We start from the raw sequence: 25,775 nt of genomic DNA, 5'->3' as shown, positions 1-25,775 counted from the left end.
TTGTTCTTTGTAACGTGTAATTACATCTACTAAACGTTTGACGAAAAGTTTTAAAAGAAGGTGATATTGTGCTTTTCTGATTATACATCACAACAAGTTGCCATAGTAATACATACTTCCATTAACGTCACAATCTTCATTGAAATTTGGTTCATAGATGCTAAAGGGTAATCTACAGACATAATAATATGTTTAATAATGAAAAACATGCCTATTGATTTATCTAATTATTAGCCAATTTCTGGTATCCCAAAAAATCAGATTTAAATTGAGCCTGGTAGAAGTGCTCTGAAATAAATTAGACTTAAAACCACAGATGTATTTTCTGTAAGTATTATAAACTGTGGATCACATTGTACATCTCAAATAGCAGACAAATATTAGTTGTCAAGCTTCTTGTTCAGAAGGCTAATCAATTTGTAATTTTCAATAATCTAATGTTTCCTGAGCTTTCTATAAATTGTTTTGCAATCACTTCATTAAAACAGCTTACTTTGTATGGATATTGAATCAAGCTTGGTTAGTATAAGCTTTGGAGTAGGAAGATCTAGGAATGTAAATGACTGCCTGTATTCCCCTGCATAGCAGCTTTAAAAGTGCAGCATTCTTGTTTTGTTAACACAAGAAATCTTGTAATGTAAACCATTTGGTTCATAGAAGAAATCTTGTAATGTTAACCATTTGGTTTATACAAGCAATCTTGTTATGTTAACCATTTGGTTTATACAAGCATTCTTGTTATGTTAACCATTTGGTTCATAGAATAAATCTTGTAATGTTAACCATTTGGTTTATACAAGCAATCTTGTTATGTTAACCATTTGGTTTATACAAGCAATCTTGTAATATTAACCATTTGGTTTATACAAGCAATCTTGTTATGTTAACCATTTGGTTTATACAAGCAATCTTGTAATGTTAACCATTTGGTTTATACAAGCAATCTTGTTATGTTAACCATTTGGTTTATACAAGCAATCTTGTAATGTTAACCATTTGGTTTATACAAGCAATCTTGTTATGTTAACCATTTGGTTTATACAAGCAATCTTGTAATGTTAACCATTTGGTTTATACAAGCAATCTTGTTATGTTAACCATTTGGTTTATACAAGCAATCTTGTAATGTTAACCATTTGGTTTATACAAGCAATCTTGTAATGTTAACCATTTGGTTTATACAAGCAATCTTGTTATGTTAACCATTTGGTTTATACAAGCAATCTTGTTATGTTAACCATTTGGTTTATACAAGCATTCTTGTTATGTTAACCATTTGGTTTATACAAGCAATCTTGTTATGTCAACCATTTGGTTTATACAAGCAATCTTGTAATGTTAACCATTTGGTTTATACAAGCAATCTTGTTATGTTAACCATTTGGTTTATACAAGCAATCTTGTTATGTTAACCATTTGGTTTATACAAGCAATCTTGTAATGTAAACCATTTGGTTTATACAAGTAATCTTGTAATGTTAACCATTTGCTTTATACAAGCAATCTTGTAATGTTAACCATTTGGTTTATACAAGCAATCTTGTTATGTTAACCATTTGGTTTATACAAGCAATCTTGTTATGTTAACCATTTGGTTTATACAAGCAATCTTGTAATGTAAACCATTTGGTTTATACAAGTAATCTTGTAATGGTAACCATTTGGTTTATACAAGCAATCTTGTAATGTTAACCATTTGGTTTATACAAGCAATCTTGTTATGTTAACCATTTGGTTTATACAAGCAATCTTGTTATGTTAACCATTTGGTTTATACAAGCAATCTTGTAATGTAAACCATTTGGTTTATACAAGTAATCTTGTAATGGTAACCATTTGGTTCATACAAGCAATCTTGTAATGGTAATTGTCTGGTTCATACAAGCAATCTTGTAATGGTAATTGTCTTGTTCATACAAGCAATCTTGTTATGGTAATTGTTTGGTATATACAATAAAGCTTTAATGGTAACCATCTGGTTCATACAAACATGGTAATTGTAACCTTTGGGTTTATACTAACAATCTTGTATTGGTGGCAATTTTGGTTTATACAATCAATGCTATAATTGTAACCATTTAGTTCATACAGTCGGTCTTTTAACGGTAACCTTTTGGTTTATAATAACAATTTTGTAATGGTAACCTTTTGGTTTATAATAACAATATTGTAATGGAAACTTTTGGTTTATAATAACAATCTTGTAATGGTAACCTTTTGGTTTATAATAACAATCTTTTTAATGGTAACCTTTTGGTTTATAATAACAATCTTGTAATGGTAGTAATTTGGTTGCTACAAGCAATCTTGTAATGGTAGCAATTTGGTTCATACATGGAATGTTATAATGGTAATCATTTAGTTTATTCAAGTAATGCTGTAATGCATAAAGAAAAGCTGTTAAAGGCACACTGAACCACTTCAAGATGGTTGACACACCTGGCATATATAATCATGAGTTTATACTCCAATAGAACTGTAGCAACATTGATGTTGGAAATATTACATGAAATTACTTTTTATTAGATAACAATCAATATAATCTATTTATTTTCATGAAATTAGATATATTACTTATTTATGATTATCTGAATAAATTTCATGATTTGTTACAATTACTAGTTCAGAGTTAATAATCAATGGTGTGTGAATTGTTACATATTGACATCAATGTGACAATATGCTCATGATAGTAATAGCTTCATGAACTACAACTTCATATTTCAATGGTAAGTTTTCTACTGATTGTACAAACACTGTCTCGTTATTACATGGTTCAAGTGTCAATGTTTTTATTAGAATCCTAAGTATTTATGCTCTACTTTGGTTCTCTTCCAGACACTTTAAACCATTTCTCTCAGAAACTTTAAACTCATTTCTCACATGTGTATTGCCTAACTCATTTCTCACACGCTCACTTTTAAGCCCATCTCTTCTGGGCACTCTTAAACTAATTTCTAATGAGCACTTTTAATTTAGTAACTTCTTACTTCATGTTTGTATGCATCTCTCCTTGGCACTTTTAAATCTAGCAAATATAATAATTGGAGAAATTTAACATTCAGGAGTTTTCAATTATTTTATATTGCACTCGAGAAAGCAAGAAGATTTGAAAATTGTTTGTATATTGTTATATTGTTTCAAAAATTGCTGTAAAGCACTGAATCCATGAAAAATATGGTACATTCTAGAAAGTGTGAATTCAAATAGTTTCTGTGAATAATGCATTGGATGCACATGACGCAAATACTTGAGGCTTATTAGGAAGTGTTTTCTACACGATGTACATTAATTAGTAAAGCAGTGATTCGAGGCATATTGGGCAGTGTGTCGTCAATACAAATTTGTGTTTTCAGGGCATATGTTACATTGGGATATATTTCCACTTTACGGCAAATGCCCCAATGTGGATACTGGTAAATTTCAATAGTCGGCTGCCTTTGAGGATTTGCTCCATCCGACTACTATGGTTGCTGTAGCAACCCTGAGGCTAACAGAGTATTGCCTCGTTTACTGAGAAGCATAGAAGCTTAGCGTTGTGTGAATTCTGGTAAGACTAGCTTGTTCAGCTTTGAATACGAGTATTATTTATGCCCGAAGATGAGGGCTACACGTGGAATACCCTTCCCCTGGTTAGAATAAAACTGCATGTTTTAGCGTCGCCATCTCTAGCCGCAAGGATGACCAGTTCTCAAAGAAACAACCACCACGTGATCACATACGCTTGTCTCTCACTGCAACAATATGACAGAAATAAGGATGTTTTCCACTCTGTATACAATGGACATGTGAGAGATTTCGTCAGTAAACACAATTCACTGTACGAACCTTCTACTTTTGCTTGTTGATCCTTTAAACCAATTTATTTGAAAGAGGATACTGGTATATCCATTAAAGTATCGAACACGCTACCGTAAATCAACATGGATTTGAAGGGAAGAGATTGCCGTCTTCAAGGAAAACATTCTGTTTTGTTTCGCCCAAATGGGTTTCTAACATTGTCGCCGATTCCCCCTTAATATTAAATATATTTTCCGCTGAATTGTTCTAGCAATTGGATGACTATTAAGGGGGTATTATGTCATATTTCGAACCCCTGTCATTCGTTATGTCAGGATTTAAACATTTCGCTGGCCTTGCTGCTATTAAAAACACTATTCAATTCATATCCAATCTTATAGTATACACCCACTAGGGGAGGGGGCTATGTGAGTCAAATGAAACGTGTTCGAAAATTACCGTATTTGATAGTATTCGCGCTATTATTACCGGTAATACTTATGTTCGTCCCGTGGGGTGGGGTGCTTTTTTACGGCTAGTTTAATTAACGGGGGGCATTTCAATAGAAAATAGTATGACACGTGTACCAACATTCAGTTACATGATAATCTACATTTAGAAAACAATTTCAAAGTTAATAAGTTATAAGAAAAAAATAACTCTACTCAAAAAACACTGTAAACATAAAACAAGAAAGACAAATACTAAAATCTGTATGGTTCTTTTTTAATCGTGGATTCAGTACGTTGCTCGTGTCTTTTTATGGAGTTCAAGTCGTGTGAATTTGCGCAGTCCCAGTTTCATAATAATGTTCGCACGTTCGTTCCTCGTCCGTAAATGTATTACACTGTATTACCAAATGGAGTAATAATGTGAGCGATATCTTTTCAATTCTTACAATCGCTGTAGAAATTATAATTAAACAACCACCAAGTAGTTCTTCCCCATGGACGGACCACCAACACTGTGAGTTGGTCTGACATGCGTTGAATGAATCTTGCTCTGGAATCTTCCAGACGTCGTCGCAGCCGGTTATAATAGTCGCTTTGTAATATCTCAACAAAAACAAGCGCAGTATTCTGTGTGCAAGTAAAAGATTCACATCAGATATACGACTCCCGGAACGGAAGTCGTGTGTTTGCCCGTCATAAGTGATCAATAGATAGCCGTATATACGTATCTGACACTGAAATACAACATGTCAGAGTGAATCATATGTCAGAACGTGTGCTCCATTTAATGTGTTGTATAAACCAATACACCACATGTACATGGAGGAAACAGTATAAACACGTGTATAAGCCCTAAAACGTTACACTTTTGAGGTAAGAACAACGCGTATAGTATGCACATATGTTGATTTGAAGCTTTCTGATGGTACGTTTCAATGAGTCGCTTGTCTTTTAATTATGCGATCAATAGTCATGTTTTTGTATTTTGAAAATACTTTTTATTCACTTTTTATGGAAGCATTTACTTTAATAATGTGTGCATCAACTACAATTTACAGAAAGTACTGCTATATATTATTATTATTATTATTATTATTATTATTATTATTATTAACTCAAGAGGATTCACATTATATTTTTGCCCATGATCAGTTCCAATTTATCACCAATTAATATTTAATTATTATTATAATAATAATAATAATTTATTATTCTTATCAACCAATAAGTTTATAAGGTATTATATCTATTCCATTCGTACAACATCATCATGTCCAGCTTTGAAGTTAAATGACGAGTCGTTAGTTATTACACGTAGAAATAGTGGCTTTTTAAAATGTAGGACTACCGCAGGAGATTCAGGATGGGAGCTATTATGGTTCTACAGAAAAAACCGTGAAGAGTCAAGTTGTCAGTCGAGTAAGAACGCAACAATGATTTTCAGTGTCAGTAATGAAAACAGATCTTTTCAATCAGACTCGAGTGGAGTCGGGTTTGTATGTTGGTTTGATGTTATCGCTGTAATTTGTATGAACGTGTTTTCAGTTCCCTTTGAAGAAAGCTACCCATCCGTTAAATCACATGTATGAGAAAATACCGACAAGGTAACCCAGACAACAACTGAGCAAGTCCACCAAAGTTCGTTGCCACTGCTGATCAAATATTAATCAATCGAACGCCTTTCACATCGTCATGTTCTTTCTAATCCTAATTTGTGGCAACAAGCAAGGTTGATTCCCACACCGATGATGTCTTACTTGGTACGTTGGTTGGTTTGTGTCTGTAAAACATTGTCGGTTCTATCCGAAAATAACAATTGATGACAGAAAAGATATATTAGTAATATGTATGCAAGATTTCTGATAATTGGCGGCCTTATACTGACTCGGTTTCTCTCCATTGATAGCCTTTTAATTGACCGCAGTTTGTTTTCTTCCTAATAGCGTGGTCGAATGAAAACCGGAAACCACGAAACGTGTTTAGTACACCTGGACAAGGTACTAACACGAAATGCAATAAAATACAAATAATTTACATCCCAATTGACTTATGGGACTTTGTTGATCCCAATAATCACTCGATGGGTGCTGTCTGTTATAGCATGATTACATGCAACAAGGAAGATGTCGTTAACAATTTACAGACACAGGTGAATGGTCAGATCATTCTAGGTCCGATCCAAAGACTGTCATTTGAGAATCCTGCGTGTATATGCCAGGTGGAACGTTACCAACGACATTATAGTATTTAGCAGAGATGTGTACTGCGTGTATGTGACAGGTGAGACGTTACCAATGACATTAACGTAGTTAGCAGAGATGTGTACTGCGTTTATATGTCAGGTGGGACGTTACCAATGACATTAACGTAGTTAGCAGAGATTGACATGGTTTACCAAGCGTAACTGTGAAAGTAAACCAAGCAAAGGATCACGACTGCAACATATCAGCGTGTAGGTGACCCGGCTCCACGTGGCCCGCTCAACGCAAATGACAGCCAGCGTTGACCCTTGCCTCTCTGACGTTATCTACATACAACAACTATACGTTCGCAGCTAAATATCAATAACTGGTTAGTTTCGGATGTAACGCCATGCAGCGTAGTGCAATGTAACGTATACAGCTAATCTGGGAAAATGATACATGGCCCACAAGAGTCAACCATAAACCACGTTAAGTTACGGCGCTATTCAGCAACATTTCACGTTATATTCGCCCTCACGAGTTTCCCAAACATTATTTATTACCATTCTGCGTGCTAGTCTCTTAGACTGTGTACATACACATGGCAATTGTAGGTACGGATGTTTTTGATAAAATTCAAGATTGTGTCAAGGGTTTGGCACAGTGGAAACCAGGTTGCATAGTTACGTTTTAACGGACTTGTGATTAACGCAATGTGAGCAGTAGATTGGATTACCACAGCATCCATCGTAGCATACAGAGCATCTCACTTTTCCCAAAACACCGTCGCTAACAACGGACGCTCATTAGGCATGTTGACGAGTGACTCGGTAGTCCTAACTGACGCCGTATTTTTAAAACACTTTTAAACACTGAATGATCTCATCTTGAATTCTCATTTACCGAATCGCACTGGTAGCCAGCTACATCCGCTATTATAAAAATGCAAGTTGTGTACGAAATTGGACCAGAAAATACAAATAATCCATCAACATTTTGTAGGTGTTTTAGGCTAGCAAATGAATTTTGTCATATAAAATATGAAATCGTTTATGCAAGCAATTTAACCTAATTCATTATCGGACGGTGCCTAATTTAAACGCGATAAGGCAATCGAGTGCACATGCACATTATCAGAAATTATCAGTAATGTCTTGGACGAGGTTGTATGAGGTAATGTTTCACTTCTAGCGATAATTTTATAAAACTTTATCTGTGATGTGTATCTCCTTTCTTTAAACAAGATGGCCTGAACACTTGAACCACGTTAGTTATCATCTTACACTCAATACTTTAACCGGATTTCTTTCCAGCCACAGGGCGAGTCAGCCGTGTCAAAGAAACTGCCAATCTTTCAAATAACCACACACAAACGCATCTCGATGCAACCATACAGAGTGCCAAGGAAAGTTGCCCATGCCGAACGTCTTGAACGACCACATGAAAGAAATTATCAGAACATTCCTTAAATTGATGTCACGGTTTTATAATAAGTGTCTTCGGTCTTTTCGATATCAGTTGTCATCCGATATATCATATACTTTGTTGATTTCACGTCCTCGAGGCAGACCAAGGGGTGTACACCAGTTAGGTAATGAGGCGAATCTGTCGGACTTTTCAACATCAGCCACATCTTAAAGCATAATAAGCAGACAGCTTACACTCTGCTAGTCACGGATATGCACAGTATCCATTGTACAATACATTCAAAACATAAAGATAGTATTCTATGAAATGTTTGTCCTGTACTATTATTGAGTTGAAGCTACGAGTGTTGCGAGCTACTGTATCTATGTCTTCAATGCATAAGAATTCAGTCCGGATTTAAGCAGTGAAGCAGGGGTAATGGTATCAGTTATGCAAGTCAAATCGATGAACAAAGAGGGTAATTAATATACAACAGCTAATTAGTGTATCGAAAACAGTTTGGTTGCTACTTCAGGCGAGAACAGTGTGTTGTTTTTTCTGTCCGTCAAACAGGAGTTTGGAACCGTTCCATTTGATCTCACTAACAAGAATACAATGGATAAACAATAGGTGATACAAATGTCAATACGTCCAATAGCTCCCTAAGTAATCCAGGCAAGCCATAACAAGCAGCTTCCTGAAAGAGGCTGGGCCTCAGCAGAATGTCCAAACAAAAATGGTCCAATCATATGTCTTTATGAGTGACACCTGTTGAGAGAGATCCGTCCCCTTGACTTATTCATTGGGGCGGGACTTAAGATCGAAGTGGAAAGAAAGTGGTCCAGATTTACTAAAGTCTACTGATGAATCACGTCGGGGCCAACTCTATACTATATTATATAGTGATTGTGTAGTAATCGTCTACGTATGCGTGACTCCCCACACTGGGAAGGTCATACCAATACCCACCAATCAATATGGTAGCAGTTATCCAGCGTTCTTGTTTAAAAGGACCGATTCAAGTATTGATATTGGTTTTCTTACTCACGGGGAAGTCCTTCGCCTCATGGTTGTAAGTAATCCTGTATATGTGGCACACATTTTACTACTTTACTTCATTATGAACTGCCAGGGTTTACGTTAAGTGTTGTTTTTTCTTCATGGTTAGTCTGCTGTGTGAAAAGCAACTCTTGTTTAGTACTGAACTGTATTTAATCGACGTGTAATGTCATTAATTATCCAGGTGGTTAGGCGTAGCCTCTGTTGGGACCGTTTCTTCCCCTCAAGAGGCAGAAGAAATGGTATGTAGTGTGGTTCCTGGTCTGGTGACCGCGCAAAAAACGGTATGCATAAAAAAACCTCAGACAATCGTCAGTGTGAGCGAAGGAGCTCGCCTTGGAATAACCGAATGCCAAAAACAATTCCAAAGAGAGCGATGGAACTGTTCAACCACGGATGATGATAGTGTATTTGGGAAAATCTTAGAGCAAGGTGAGTTTATGATATATTATTATGGACAGTGCCTTTCAGATTGTTAGGTTGGCCTGTGGTTCTAGAAGACCTTGTGAATACAATGTTTACAGCCGTAACGTTTTAATGCAGTCTCGACAACGGTGAAGAGAGTAATTGGCTGTTTACAGTATTTTGAGTTAATCTATAACGACGGTGTGGCCCGCAGATGAGGCAGAACCATATACACCGGTCGTTCTTGTCCACGCAGTTTGGTGGGTTTGGCGGAATGTGTAATAAGATTAATATATCCGGATTTTTGAAGTTTAATTCCGAGACACTAGAATGTTGGCTTTATTTGCACCACAAAATAAAGACCATTCATATATGCATAGCTTCTTGAGATGTTAGGGGAGCGTGTCTGTATAAATCAAGAGCGTGAAGCCAACTCAAACAAACACATCAGTTTGCTACTCTGCTGAAGTGACGGCAATGTATGAAGAATTATTCCCATACATTACAGGGAAGCCAGTGAACCACAACCAACGAAACAAAACTAAAGAATAACCCTTAAATCGCACCTCCCATTCTCACACATAGTGTATTCTACACAGGTAACCGAGAGACGGCGTTTATATATTCGGTGACAACTGCTGGTGTTGTGTACGCTGTGACCAGGGCATGCAGTGCCGGTAACTTGACTGATTGTACATGTGATAGGGAACACGGAGAGACACATGAAGAGGGTTGGAACTGGAGAGGGTGCAGCGACAACATTCATTATGCTATTGGATTTAGTAAGACTTTTGTCGATGCTCCTGACAAGGCTTTTAAAGGAGATTTGCTTCGTAGTCTGATGAACTTGCATAATAACGAAGTTGGACGTAAGGTAAGAATAACATCAAATGTCATATGTTGAGAAATCCTGAACAACATAACCCTGTCGTTCACATATTCCATGCGAGGGTACCGATTTCGAATATTGTGTGTTATACACTAGCGTAAACTGCGTATATTCGGCATAATGACCTTGTATCGTACCGTGCGTTCTAGTCCTTTGACACATTTATCTTGTTTGCTCTGGTGGTGTGATTTAACGTTTCCCAGTGGCCTTCGATTTTTTTTAGAACAGCCCTCGATTTTACGTCAGTGAAAAGGGGTTAACTGAAATGAAACACGTTACCAAGCAGTTTTGAGCCCCCTCCTAAATCAGACATGTACGGGATATAAAACAAAAATTACTCATGATTAGTATTTTCACGAACATTAAAATGCCAGTTTTCATTAAATATATTTAGTGGATTTGCTGGTACCTCCATCATATGCCAAAAGTTCAGTTAAATCCAAATAGAACAAAATTAATTCACTAATAATCGGAAACTATCATTGCAAATAAAGAGAGCAAATATTATATTTCCGATAGTCGATTGCCTTATTGTGATTGTTACAATGATAAGTGCCCCAATGTAGTTAGTGGGGTAGAGTCTTTATCGCTATCGTGTCTCATATTTGAAGTTTTGATGAAAAGTACAATAAAGTAATAAATTCTGAAAACATAAAAAAGTAACTAACACTTGTGTTTGTGTGTTACATTAATCATATTACAATTAATTAAGTGCAACATATGTAGAGGGACCCCTACATGTCCGATATCGGCTAGAATAACATTTATTGGTAATTCGAAAACTGTCGACGTTACTTTTAGAGGTCACCCGTATTGATGTCTGCTCGGCGTCCATTAACGTGTTAAGTAGGCGATAATGTGATCGGTAGGAAACCCACGAAAAAAGTCAACTGTTTACTAAGACAGGGAGTAGGAAACTTAAGTGGAGGATTTAGACATTATTGGAGATTTGTAGAATGCAGTGATATTGTGATATATGAAGCCTGTTTGTGTCGGTAAACGGAGAACGGGGAAGGTTGTATACAGTTGAATAACATGTGTATTACACGTTGTTTAATTAAATACAGCGATTAAATACGTACGCAAAACATTGCAGGTTATTGGCCTCTTTAAGTTAGTATCGTTTCTTGTTATAGACAGACCAGCTACACGGTGAGTGTACTTATTAATCTATGACAATATACCTTAGCAGTATTTAAAACTGCAATCGTATGGTTTCATAGCGGTATTTGGCGGTACACTATACAGTGAATTAATTATACACGGCAACACCAGATTAATGGCTTATTTGATGAAATTTATAGTATCAGTTTGTTTATTTTTGTAGAGATTTCTTTCGACTATTCCTTTTTATTGCACCCGAAAACATATTCCAACTACTGTGGCAACTTTAAATACAAATGTCGTAAAATAACAACTCTAAATTGTTAGCTTTTCTTTGCTAAGTTGACGGAGCAGAAGAGCTCCCCGGCACGCCATTACCTACTTGAAAAGTTTTTACTTTTACTTCGAACGAAAACAGCTATTGTGTTTGTAATGAAGATTGTGAGACAAGCGGAGAGTAGAGATCGTTGACAAAGCAAGGGACACAACGGTCACTGGGTGCCCCACTATCGCATTAATCAGCACTCACTTGCCCCTTTGTAAACAATTTGAATGCAACAGAATTGGACTGAATAGACCAAGGGCGTAATTTGCGAGACACATTTCAAGTCATGTTATTTCATTGAAGTTCACAAAACCAGCAGTTGCCATCCTTCACAAAAAAACCATCTAAATCTTAAACACATTTTCTGCGCGTTATCCAAGTTCTCTATAGAAACTGTGTTAGAGTTGGCTAATGACTGTAATTGAACGTAGCTTATACTGTTAGATGAAAGAGGTGCGTACATTGTCTCCGTAAACATATTTCAAATCATCGGAAACGCAAAGTAGGGATAATTACATGTGTAGCTACATCGTGTGTATACTGGTTTTCACTATCAAGAATTGTTAACACCAAGTGAAGCTGACATAATAGCATCCAACGACATGAAAGACGTGACGGCACACAGGTCAACAAGTCAGTATACATATACACGCTAAATAAATAACTCAGCCTCTTCATGATTTTTTTTATATTCTCCGCGTGCCCTTTCATGAGAATCGGAGTCAGACACGTATTCTTTTATGTGTTGTTAATGTAGGTTTTAAGACTTTCAACTTTTAAATCTAAGAAAAGATTCGGTTTCAGTTTATCTCAATTATATGCCGGACTTTCAAACATATATCACAACTTGATACGTGATTGCTGTTGTGGGTGGGTGTTTGTGTGTGTGTTATTTGGCATTTCTGTTCTTGAAAAAATCAAATAATAGTAATATGTTTTATCTTGAATAACTAATCCTATGCACTGAATATGTGAAGAAATGTTACAATTGGAAATGCATCTTTTCAAGTTTAAGCCTTAAATTCGATCCGTCAAAGGTTTCGGGACTTTTTTGGATTTACATTCAACGAGCATTCGTCAAAAATAATGGCCTCATTCTAACCTAATTTAAGCAAGTACTTGGTAACTTTAGACGAACTATAAAACGTTATACCCTTTTCAGCGGAGCGAATTGATTCAAAGTGGTGGAAAGGGGACACAATGTAACTTTTGATACATTCTCTGTATTGGGGAAACCACTTCTTTTGACATATTTCGCATTGGTATAATAACACTGCTGGAACGGGGTTAGAAAGTTGACATGAAGAACACACAAACAAACCAAACTATACGGTGTGCGGCAACTAATGGACAGCTGGCATGGTAAAAGAGACGCCATAAATCAAAATCACAAGACATCTGCCAATATATTGTCGTAAAGACGCCGTACAGGTACTCTGCCCATTGAGTGATGGTAGGCTTCGAGAGATGAGACGATACACTACACAGAGTGGGAAAGACCACTCCCCTAAAATTTGATCAAAAAATTAAGTCTCTACACAAATTAAATATGTCACCAATGTAGATAAAGTTCATGACGCTAAAACCAGAACGATTGAGCGCTTTTAAATTGGGGATTATGTCGAGCAAAAATAGTTGTGACACGTTTTGGTAATCGATGTATTGTGGACAAATTTCAATTAAATAGGAACAATGTTGATAATAAAATACTGCCCAACTTTCAGTGACAGCCATTGTATCTCTGACGGAGATATTGGACCATAAAACACCCTCAACAATTGTCTTGATATCCATTCATGATTTATCTCAGATCCGTTCCCTTTCGATTCAACAATCATCATCCTTCATCAAACTGAAGACACCCGTACACTGCACTGACAGTAATTTAAAGACAACCATCAACACAAGAAAAGATGTGCATAGAATACGAGTTAGCAGTTTTTCTGAGCCGTGAAACGCAATTTTAAATTTTGAAAATTACAAGCAGAATATATACATGTAAATGTAAAGTGTGATTATAGCACATTATAACAAAATACGAACGATCTCAACAGTCACACAACAAGTGCACCAAACTAATGATGTGAACATACAGACCCGAACCGATCTCTGACACGCTAACACTGCTCATCAAATACGTGTTCACACATACAGACTCGAACCGTTTTCTGACACGCTAACACTGCTCATCAAATACGTGTTCACACTAACAGAAACGAACCGATCTCCTACCACTAACACTGCTCATCAAATACGTGTTCACACGAACAGACTCGAACCGTTTTCTGAGACGCTAACACTGCTCATCAAATACGTGTTCACACTAACATACTCGAACCGTTTTCTGACACGCTAACACTGCTCATCAAATACGTGTTCACACATACAGTCTCGTACCGATTTCTGACACGCTAACACTGCTCATCAAATACGTGGTCACACATACAGACTCGAACCGTTTTCTGACACGCTAACACTGCTCATCAAATACGTGGTCACACATACAGACTCGAACCGTTCTCTGACACGCTAACACTGCTCATCAAATACGTGTTCACACTAACATACTCGAACCGTTTTCTGACACGCTAACACTGCTCATCAAATAGGTGTTCACACTAACAGAAACAAACCGATCTCCTACCACTAACACTGCTCATCAAATACGTGTTCACACGAACAGACTCGAACCGTTTTCTGACACGCTAACACTGCTCATCAAATACGTGTTCACACTAACATACTCGAACCGTTTTCTGACACGCTAACACTGCTCATCAAATACGTGGTCACACTAACATACTCGAACCGTTCTCTGACACGCTAACACTGCTCATCAAATACGTGGTCACACATACAGACTCGAACCGTTTTCTGACACGCTAACACTGCTCATCAAATACGTGTTCATACTAACAGACCCGAACTGATCTATGACACGCTAACACTGCTCATCAAATACGTGTTCACACTAACATACCCGAACCGATCTCCTACCACTAACACTGCTCATCAAATACGTGGTCACACTAACAGACCCGAACCGATCTCCTACCGCTAACACTGCTCATCAAATACGTGTTCACACTAACTTACTTGAACCGTTCTCTGACACGCTAACACTGCTCATCAAATACGTGTTCACACATACAGACTCGAACCGTTCTCTGACACGCTAACACTGCTCATCAAATACGAGTTCACACTAACATACTCGAACCGTTCTCTGACACGCTAACACTGCTCATCAAATACGAGTTCACACTAACATACTCGAACCGTTCTCTGACACGCTAACACTGCTTATCAAATACGTGTTCACACTAACAGACCCGAACCGATCTCTGACACGCTAACACTGCTCATCAAATACGTGGTCACACCAGGGTTCTCCCCAGGGCTTTTTAGCGCCGAGGTCCGCGGCGCTATACCTGTGAATCTCGGCGCTTCACTTGGGACCTCGGCGCTATGTGTTCCCACCTCGGCGCTTGATTTCATATTTGACATGCCAATATCAGATGTGAAAAAGCTTTGTTCGCCACGCCGGTCGGCGCCGACCGTTACTCAAAATTAGTGACCACCACGGAAATGCTTCCGACGAGGACTATTGTCTGATTGTTGGTATAATTACGTACCGACCGACACGCATCCTGCCAGTCGTGGATTATAATTTATAAACAATAGACCTAGTCGCACGATACGTAGCGGCTAGTCAAATTTGTGGAATTAGCACCTCTTTGTTTGTAAGTAAATACTTTCTGCGATAGACAGTCTTTAGATTGAAAGCTAAAATTATTTCAAAATCAATTCCATCTCGATATAACATGGTCAAATCGGAGTTCACGATCAGTTCACGCTACTCAAGAAAAAAACGTGTTTATTGCGTGATTTGGTAAAATACATTTGAACTGTTATCATTTCGAATCATGTAAAAACTCTTCTTTCAAGACCTAATTTACCTTTTAAAAATTGCAAATCACCTCTTTCGAAAGCTGTCATGCAGTTTTCAATTGAAATCAATGCCAACACATCGTGCTACGACATCGCTTTACTTCCGCAATGTAATTTTTATGATCACTACCATTCGGAAAACTTCGGGTTCTACCGGCATTACCATGCGGCATTTTGATTGGTTAATGGAATTCTTGACCCATCGGGTCAAAGGACACATGCTAATGTTTCACAAACATCATGGCGGGTCTGTTTTCTTTTACCGAAGGATCAAGTGATCAAAAATAATCGCTCCCGATAAAAATAAGTCGGATTTTACTTACATTTCATATCAAAAAAAAAGAAGTAAAATTTGTTGAGGAATTATTGCTATAACTGGTGTATAACATGGCCAAGTAAGTTATGTCACGTCGTAACTTTGATGATCGTTTTGAAGCTTTATTTGTTCGCTCATTACTGTAATTGTAAACGTTTTAGAAGTTGATGGTACGAATAATAAATTACAACAATACGTCAATTAATTACGTGATCGATTTTTTGAAGGAGAATGTTTTTGGAGTGAATAAAATTATGAGATTCGTAAACATAAATCTGGCTTAACGTTTTGAATGCGTTTCCTTCAACGTTTTACAAAACAATTAAATTGCAACAATAATGTATTTGTTTTTAGTCTGCAGCATTTGTATTTCGAGAATGTTTCAAACTCTTCTAAATTGTGAAACATAATGTGTTGATTCCATTAAAAAAAATATTTGCCCTGTGACTGAGCTCACTAATATTCATAATTGTAAATAAGTTCTGTTAATCAATGAAGAAAAGATATGTAAATGATATGCAAATTATTATGCAAATTAGCCCCGGCGCTATGCATTTTTTCTGGGGAGAACCCTGGGTCACACGAACATACTCGAACCGTTTTCTGACACGCTAACACTGCTCATCAAATACGAGTTCACACTAACATACTCGAACCGTTCTCTGACACGCTAACACTGCTCATCAAATACGTGGTCACACTAACAGACCCGAACCGATCTCCTACCACTAACACTGCTCATCAAATACGTGTTCACACTAACAGACTCGAACCGTTCTCTGACTCGCTAACACTGCTCATTAAATACGTGTTCACACATACAGACCCGAACCGATATATGACACGCTAACACTGCTCATCAATTACGTGTTCACACTTACAGTCTTGTACCCTTCTCTGACACGCTAACACTGCTCATCAAATACGTGGTCACACTAACAGACTCGAACCGTTTTCTGACACGCTAACACTGCTTATCAAATACGTGTTCACACTAACAGAAACGAACCGATCTCCTACCACTAACACTGCTCATCAAATACGTGTTCACACGAACAGACTCGAACCGTTTTCTGAGACGCTAACACTGCTCATCAAATACGTGTTCACACTAACATACTCGAACCGTTTTCTGACACGCTAACACTGCTCATCAAATACGTGTTCACACATACAGTCTCGTACCGATTTCTGACACGCTAACACTGCTCATCAAATACGTGGTCACACATACAGACTCGAACCGTTTTCTGACACGCTAACACTGCTCATCAAATACGTGGTCACACATACAGACTCGAACCGTTCTCTGACACGCTAACACTGCTCATCAAATACGTGTTCACACTAACATACTCGAACCGTTTTCTGACACGCTAACACTGCTCATCAAATAGGTGTTCACACTAACAGAAACAAACCGATCTCCTACCACTAACACTGCTCATCAAATACGTGTTCACACGAACAGACTCGAACCGTTTTCTGACACGCTAACACTGCTCATCAAATACGTGGTCACACTAACATACTCGAACCGTTCTCTGACACGCTAACACTGCTCATCAAATACGTGGTCACACATACAGACTCGAACCGTTTTCTGACACGCTAACACTGCTCATCAAATACGTGTTCATACTAACAGACCCGAACTGATCTATGACACGCTAACACTGCTCATCAAATACGTGTTCACACTAACATACCCGAACCGATCTCCTACCACTAACACTGCTCATCAAATACGTGGTCACACTAACAGACCCGAACCGATCTCCTACCGCTAACACTGCTCATCAAATACGTGTTCACACTAACTTACTCGAACCGTTCTCTGACACGCTAACACTGCTCATCAAATACGTGTTCACACATACAGACTCGAACCGTTCTCTGACACGCTAACACTGCTCATCAAATACGAGTTCACACTAACATACTCGAACCGTTCTCTGACACGCTAACACTGCTCATCAAATACGAGTTCACACTAACATACTCGAACCGTTCTCTGACACGCTAACACTGCTTATCAAATACGTGTTCACACTAACAGACCCGAACCGATCTCTGACACGCTAACACTGCTCATCAAATACGTGGTCACACGAACATATTCGAACCGTTTTCTGACACGCTAACACTGCTCATCAAATACGAGTTCACACTAACATACTCGAACCGTTCTCTGACACGCTAACACTGCTCATCAAATACGTGGTCACACTAACAGACCCGAACCGATCTCCTACCACTAACACTGCTCATCAAATACGTGTTCACACTAACAGACTCGAACCGTTCTCTGACTCGCTAACACTGCTCATTAAATACGTGTTCACACATACAGACCCGAACCGAAATATGACACGCTAACACTGCTCATCAATTACGTGTTCACACTTACAGTCTCGTACCCTTCTCTGACACGCTAACACTGCTCATCAAATACGTGGTCACACTAACAGACTCGAACCGTTCTCTGACACGCTAACACTGCTCATCAAATACGTGTTCACACTAACATACTCGAACCGATCTCCTACCGCTAACACTGCTCATCAAATACGTGGTCACACTAACAGACCCGAACCGATCTCTGACACGCTAACATTGCTCATCAAATACGTGTTCACACTAACATACTCGAACCGTTCTCTGACACGCTAACACTGCTCATCAAATACGTGGTCACACTAACAGTCTCGTACCGTTCTCTGACACGCTAACACTGCTCATCAAATACGTGGTCACACTAACAGACTCGAACCGTTCTCTGACACGCTAACACTGCTCATCAAATACGTGTTCACACATACAGTCTCGTACCGTTCTCTGACACGCTAACACTGCTCATCAAATACGTGGTCACACTAACAGACTCGAACCGTTCTCTGACACGCTAACACTGCTCATCAAATACGTGTTCACACATACAGTCTCGTACCGATCTCTGACACGCTAACACTGCTCATCAAATACGTGGTCACACTAACAGACTCGAACCGTTCTCTCATATAAACATTTTGTGCTGTGTACCGTCTTCATAACTAACTAGGCGAATTAGTCCCACCTGGTAGCTCCATACGATTTCTTTATTTATGATTGTGAAAGCTTTGAATAATTATATATTCCCAGTATCCGCAGCAACAACTTGCTTAATGGATTACAATTAACGACAAGTCACCAGGGTAATTTCTCAAAAATTTTAAAATGTTTAACATCTTTAGTTGAAACATTCTTTCATGTCAAAGAATTATAACATCGTGACGAATCTACAGCGAATTTACACAAAACGAATGAGAAACACAAAATAGCAACTGACTGACACGCACATTATTCTATTCTAGTAAATATCGCCTAACGTGACTTACTATTTATTAATAAGTCATACAATTGTTAGCCCTTGGCATGTACAGGGTCAGACACAAACAACAGACCAGACCGTTCTTTCATTCATCTGTTTATTTATAAGGAACAGAGAAGCACTTAACCATTCATGGCATCATTCAAGGGTTTATAGGGGAATGAAAACTGCAATATTATAAGAGAACAGCGTAAAATGGTCCAAAGAAAACAGATCAGAGAAATGCCGGTGGTAGAGATTTGAAATTAGACCTCCTAGAACACCTGGCGTTAAAGACCCGGATGTCAATGGCTATTTGGTTGACCTCTTTTCATCTGTTATATGCAAGTCTTTGAATACCCTTCGCATTTAATTCGTTATGATAGACAACGGTCAGTCACAGAGAAACATACATATATGTGAATTATAAGCTTGCCTGTTTAGCAATGGCATCACTGCCTGATTGTATATGTTCGTTTTCAATAGAAGTTTGTGAAGTAAAGACAATACAGTATTATAACAAATATCAATAATATAACTGCGAATACGACATAATGGCAACATTCATACGTTCATACATTGAATAACGGTTATTGTTTTTTATATGGAGACTTGGAGTATATGGAGTTTTTCACCCATATCATACTCGCTACAATTAATTCTAATTTCATCGATAGCCTCGAATCAAATTAAAAGTAGACTGTTTACGCTACACCGCCTGCCTGGTAACTACATTACGTGCATATATGTATTGGTAGATTTTCAATGACCACAGTGTATCACTTTTTATTACTATACTCTCCTGAAAGAATTTCTCATGAAATTAATCATTAATCGTCACTAATTATGCTGACTTTATAAACGAAAATACGAAAGTTAAGCGGAAAATACCCCTCAAATAATCTACTATTGACATGTGAGTCGGAATAATCAGTTAACATGGCTTTGCATACTTACTCATTAATGTGCACAACGGTTTATGTAAAGTGAGAGTCTATAATGAATATCTAGCATTTACAAAACAAGATACTCCATAGCTATAATAATATGTAATCGACTTATACATTGTTTCGCATTGATTGATTAAAAATGAACGTATTACAACCCCAATATGTTGGTCAATAGGAATGTGAGTCATGACGGGAGCTGCAAACATTCTTAGCTTTTCACAGCTGCCCAAAGTGATTGTACTTTAACTGTAGCCAAACTATGAAATGCATTTAGTCTGTTTATTTTGTACAAGCATTGTCATTGAAAATGACTATAACTGCTATGGATTGGTCTGTTTTTGTTGACTCGCGAATCGCACTCACACAAAACAAATTGACTAATTATCTTCGCCCAGGGGCATAATTCAGAAAGGCCACTTATATTCTAGAACTACCAGTGTCTCCATCGACACTATGATCTCCTTTCATCTTACAGCCATGGCATATTTAATGTAGTCACTTTGACTCAACACTGAAATCCTACCAACTGTGTTCCGGTTAATCATGTGAAGGTGTTACAACAATGGCATCAGTACCTTACAGTGGTGCGATTGAGTCTGTCATGCGGCAAAGATTAGCAACGTTGATGTGCGGCTATAGAAACTGGGAGGTCTGCTATAGGACTTAGCTATTAAATAAAGGGGGACGTTTCAAATAAATCCTATTCATTTGTTGTGTATTGACGAGAAGACGTCCGATTAAGTGTCCTTTTTAAGATTGCTTACTATTATTTCACTGTAACGCCGGAGACCTGATGAGAGAGAGAGGTTTTCGTATTTTCAGAGCACTCAAGTAAATACAATGATTTTCTGTCTAAACATGCTTTGTTTGTGGGTTTTCAATCCTATACTGGTGTCAGCTAATAATTTACGCCGAAAAATCAGAGCGTGGGGATGCACGATCAATCATTTGTCTTGACAGTCGAATTCCTCACAAGCTAGTTTATCCAGATGGGACATTGCTTACCATTTTAGCCGCGGGTTGCACCATGTACCGCTTCGGAACACGTTCCACTAGAGTGACATCATTCGCCGAATATCGATAACTTTTTGGTGCGTTCTTGTTCCTCAGCACAATATTTGCAAAGCAAGCGAGTAACTCTCAATCAGATAGGTTTCAGTGACGTTGCACACATGTTTTTTCTCCGTTTTTTTGTTAACATAAAGAATCTCATATTTATATCTCTATTCACTCGTACAATCAGTTAATCTTTCATTCCGACATTCATTATACAAATTTGAGATATAATTCACCTGAACTGAAATAATCTGCCCTAAATGTACTAACGTCGTGATAAAAATGCTAAATAGGTAGAAACCAATCTCAAATATAGCGTGTTTGTAGCAATGTTTGCTACAACACTAGGTATACAAACAAACCAGCACATGTTGACACCAAATCAAATAAATCATCCTTATGTGGACAGTGACACGTCTGAGTAGGGGATGACTGATGGTTTGTACATTTACAAGTCTTAGCCCCCATTAAAGGTATTTATGTAACACACATATACATACAGGAAAGACTCATTTTATAACAGAGTTAACATATCCAGAAATCTCAGTATTTATTGTAGGGTGGTACACACATCAATGTGATACTTTCCACAGAGTGCATATTGGTTCTATAGTAAAGCGTTTTGCGGACTGACAATACCCTGCTTCCTCTACACACGGTTCAATGAGTACGTCGTCTGAATTATTTGGCACCGACGTTCACCTATAGGGCAGCCAAGCAATTGGATAAATTCTAAGTTTTTGTGCGGCGAAAAATATCCAGGATAAATGTATATTTGTCACATGTTAGGCCATATAATAGTAGAATTTTTAAACATTTTATTAGGAAAAGCACTTTATTATTGGTTGCCTAATATTATAAAATTAAGGGTGTGAAATTGTAACTGCAACTTCATTCAACTTGTTTGCTCAACCAATGGGAAGATGTCACTTATAATTAAATGTTGTGTTAGGCTATACTGGCAGACTATGATATACATATACGTAGATATTCTTGTAGCCATCTACTGACTCTTTTAGAAAGGTTGTACAAGTCCTGTACTATTTGACTTTGCTGGACAGTAATTTCCAGGCCTCTAACTGAAACTATAAATTCTGATCTTTTGGCATTTGGCGAAAATTGTCAGAGGACTCCTTGTCCAATGAGCTAAGTGGCGACCTTTTGAACTTTAAAATGATAAAAGGGACCCTTGACAAATTTCAATCACGATTTGCGAGTCTCCCTGGCGCCTGTCATTTCAAGACGCCAAGTGCATGGACTCGCATTTCAGCGTAAACGACATAATTAATTGTGACCAATTAAAAGTATTTGACAATACTTCAGGCTTTACCGACTCATTACGATGTTTTTTTTCAGTGAAAAAAAATAGATTTTTGACTTGCACGTTTTAGTAATTTTGCTGCATTTGACATAGTTACATTTTTGAGTTACACTTCTCAGTTCCATTTGGCATACATTGCTACATATAGAAATACATATTAATGGTGCATTACGGATTATATGACAAACAGAAAAGATGACGAGAAAATGGTCAAGCAGGTGTGGCGACCAATAAAATCACCGTGTTGAACCAGTTCCGGCATGTTAGACACATTGTAGATAAACATTGCAACATTGTCAGCATTCATCAGTGACTATGTGACATATTACATTGCATTGTCTGGTATGCACAAGAACGTCGACCGAGAAATTAAATTAGAAAACAACGCAAATGTCAACAAGACAAGGTGTATAATGCACACAAGTTGTGTGTGATACCTCCTTCATCGTAGAATGTATTTGGCATGTTCGCCTGAAATTGAGAAAGTTGTTAAATATTCTTTAGGTGGTTAATCACTAAGACCAAGTTGTATACTGAGTATACCACCCAGTACGCCAAATCAACAGAAGCGTTATGAACACATCCCACCAGAGCATCCACCCATACACAGACACACAAACGTGACAAGAATTAACTTCAAGTATTCATTATTTTTGCTCCGTGACTTGTCAGCAAAATAGTAAATCTGTTTTTGCATTTTTTCATTGCAGGCGATTGAAGAGCAGATGGACATACAGTGCAGATGCCACGGTGTTTCTGGTTCTTGTAATGTGAAATCTTGTTGGAAAACTATGCCTCATTTTCCGAATGTTGGCGACTATCTTAAGACGAGGTACGAATCTTCTGTCGAGCTTCACCCTCGAGCGAAAAAACGTTTGCGACGAAAAGACAGAAAGAACCGCAAAGTTCCTATCAATACTACGGAGATGGTTTATATGGACCAGTCGCCGAATTACTGCATGGAGGATACATTAAACGGGGTCCCTGGTACCAGTGGTAGGGAGTGCAACAGGACCTCATTACTAGCAGACAGTTGTGATTTGTTATGCTGCGGACGAGGTTATAACACACAGGTTGTTCGCTACGTTGAACGATGCGGCTGCAAGTTCATTTGGTGTTGCTATGTGAAATGTAACACGTGTGAGACGATGATTGACAGATACACCTGCAAATGAAAGTCAACAATAGTAAACTTTGTAGCCAGGGAAACCACGAATGGGGCAGGAAATAGGAGTCCCATTTGCTGACATTGTTCCAGAGTTTTTTTCATTTACACAAAATCATGTCTATCGTTAAAGAATTATATAATTATATATATATAACATATACTGTATTAATGATATTCAAAGGTCATTTTAACCCCGCCTAAATCAACAGAAGAAATAGGATCATTCTTTGTATTAATTAAACTACATGATATATCCATAATAGGCGACTTTATCAAAATGAGTGTATGTATAATTGCATGAATAGCTCATATACGACACACGGCAGATACAAGGAACAATTTCATTGGCAACAAGTGATTAAAAAGCCAGTAAAAGTTGAATGTAAATGTTCTCATATAATATAAAGTTTAGTGCATAAACATAAACTGCAAATTTGTATTATTTAAAGCTTAAAATCGACTTATTTTAGTTAGAATGATCAAGTGAACGATTGTGGCGTGAATGTTGCGCCATTGGGTTTACTGTCCTTGACCTTAGAAGACGAAGGTATACGTGGCATGGGTAGATATTTGCGAAGTGGGAATGGTCGATCAATCGATACGCTTGTCTCATCAAAGAAGAACTTTCGATTCGCACAGCTTTGTACAAAAACTGTAATAGATAAACAACAAAGACATTTATATTAATGTTAGGCAGTTCATATAAATACATATGGAACTGTTTTTATATTTCATCACTGCACACATGTTAATGTATTGATATAGATTTTAAGCAATCCAGTGAGCACACGTGTATTTATGATAATATTATAGTATCTATACTACCGTACAAGTATCAGTTACACATTCTTACGATGGTATTTCATAATATCTTTCAATCGTTGTCATCATAATACATCTACATATCCAGTGACAGAATGTTGTATATTATCAGTTATCCATACACCACATCATAAACCATTTCCATTACTCTCGTACTTTATTATGTTATGTAAAAGGTTCCGGTTACATTGTCAACTGTTTATGTTGTTAATATTGCCAGAATGGATGTAAATATTTGTCACTTCATAAAAGTAGTTTATCTCATGAAAGTCGTGCTATGTCGTTTCTTACGTCAATCAATCAGAGGCGGCGACACGAAATGTTGCATGGGGGGCGAGGTCTGAAATATAGACCCTCTGAAACGATATTTCTTGCATTTTGAGGGGCAAATTTTGCTGACACAAAGGGTTTCAGCTTGATTTCTTTTCGGGTGGGCGACCGCCCCGAGGCCGGCGCCACTGTTTTGTAAAGTTCTTTGCCATGACGTCACATTAGTTGCTATCGCATGAATACTACGTCATTGAAACATATGAAGCTCTTTGGCACGAAAGAAAAATGACAAATAATTTATAATAACAATTGTAAGCAAGGCGAAATTAAATCAGTTATATTTGTTTTCAATCCGTGTACTAACCGTATGACAAATCTGCTGCATTTGAGCACCACCATATGTGAACAGACGACAAATTCATAGCAAACATTCAAGTGAACATTGTGACTTGCATTTAACAGAACGCTATATATTATGTATATACAATTATGTGGCGATAATAAAATATTATTTGTTTATCAAAAAGATTTGATGATCTAATATTTTAAATTCAAAACGTGTATGCAAACTCACACATATTCTATATCAAACAACCGTCATAGTAAACAGTCACCAGCACAACTACTAAATTTAAAAGTACATGACGGTACAATGATCCTAACATCGAGAAAAGCCACTGATTCTGTATAGTCCATAGTAGACAACTACCAAAGCCATGACCCTATAATCATTCATCGTGTACAGCCCAGTAATCACTGCAGTGTTACTTGCATTGAAAATGGCCAGAGTGGAGTTTAACCTATGGACCCCATTCACTACTCTATGATCATCAAAAACAGCAACTACTGTTTGGAGAGTGATCATGGTATACATGTACCCGACCAATCACTCCACACCACCAATGGCAACCATCCTTAGTTGGACACTGGTAATTGTTCTTACAAACCCAATCCATCACATCATTCCA

At 37.6% G+C, this 25,775-nt stretch overlaps 1 protein-coding gene across 1 annotated transcript; it reads left to right on the top strand.

Annotated features, from left to right (window-relative positions):
* The first annotated feature begins 8,689 nt into the window (after positions 1 to 8,689).
* LOC100370081 (protein Wnt-16-like) lies at positions 8,690 to 25,333 on the top strand. The gene is made up of 4 exons (XM_002738853.3): positions 8,690 to 8,894; positions 9,066 to 9,313; positions 9,886 to 10,160; positions 23,258 to 25,333. The coding sequence occupies exons 1-4, from the start codon at positions 8,800 to 8,802 to the stop codon at positions 23,720 to 23,722; spliced, it is 1,083 nt and encodes a 360-aa protein (XP_002738899.2). The 5' UTR covers positions 8,690 to 8,799; the 3' UTR covers positions 23,723 to 25,333.
* The last annotated feature ends 442 nt before the right edge of the window (positions 25,334 to 25,775 follow it).

The sequence above is a fragment of the Saccoglossus kowalevskii genome, chromosome 3 (assembly GCF_978046115.1).
Source record: "Saccoglossus kowalevskii chromosome 3, keSacKowa6.1, whole genome shotgun sequence".
NCBI classification, from domain to species: Eukaryota; Metazoa; Hemichordata; class Enteropneusta; family Harrimaniidae; genus Saccoglossus; species Saccoglossus kowalevskii.
The sequence above is the reverse complement of the archived record's forward strand: the minus strand, read 5'-3'. Positions and strand labels throughout refer to the sequence as shown.

Coding starts and splice junctions, on each gene's coding strand:
- LOC100370081 (XM_002738853.3), top strand. CDS start 8,800: ATGGTAGCAGTTATCCAGCGTTCTTGTTTAAAAGGACCGATTCAAGTA. Junction 9,314..9,885: donor TGGGAAAATCTTAGAGCAAG/GTGAGTTTATGA, acceptor TATTCTACACAG/GTAACCGAGAGACGGCGTTT. Junction 10,161..23,257: donor ATAACGAAGTTGGACGTAAG/GTAAGAATAACA, acceptor TTTTCATTGCAG/GCGATTGAAGAGCAGATGGA.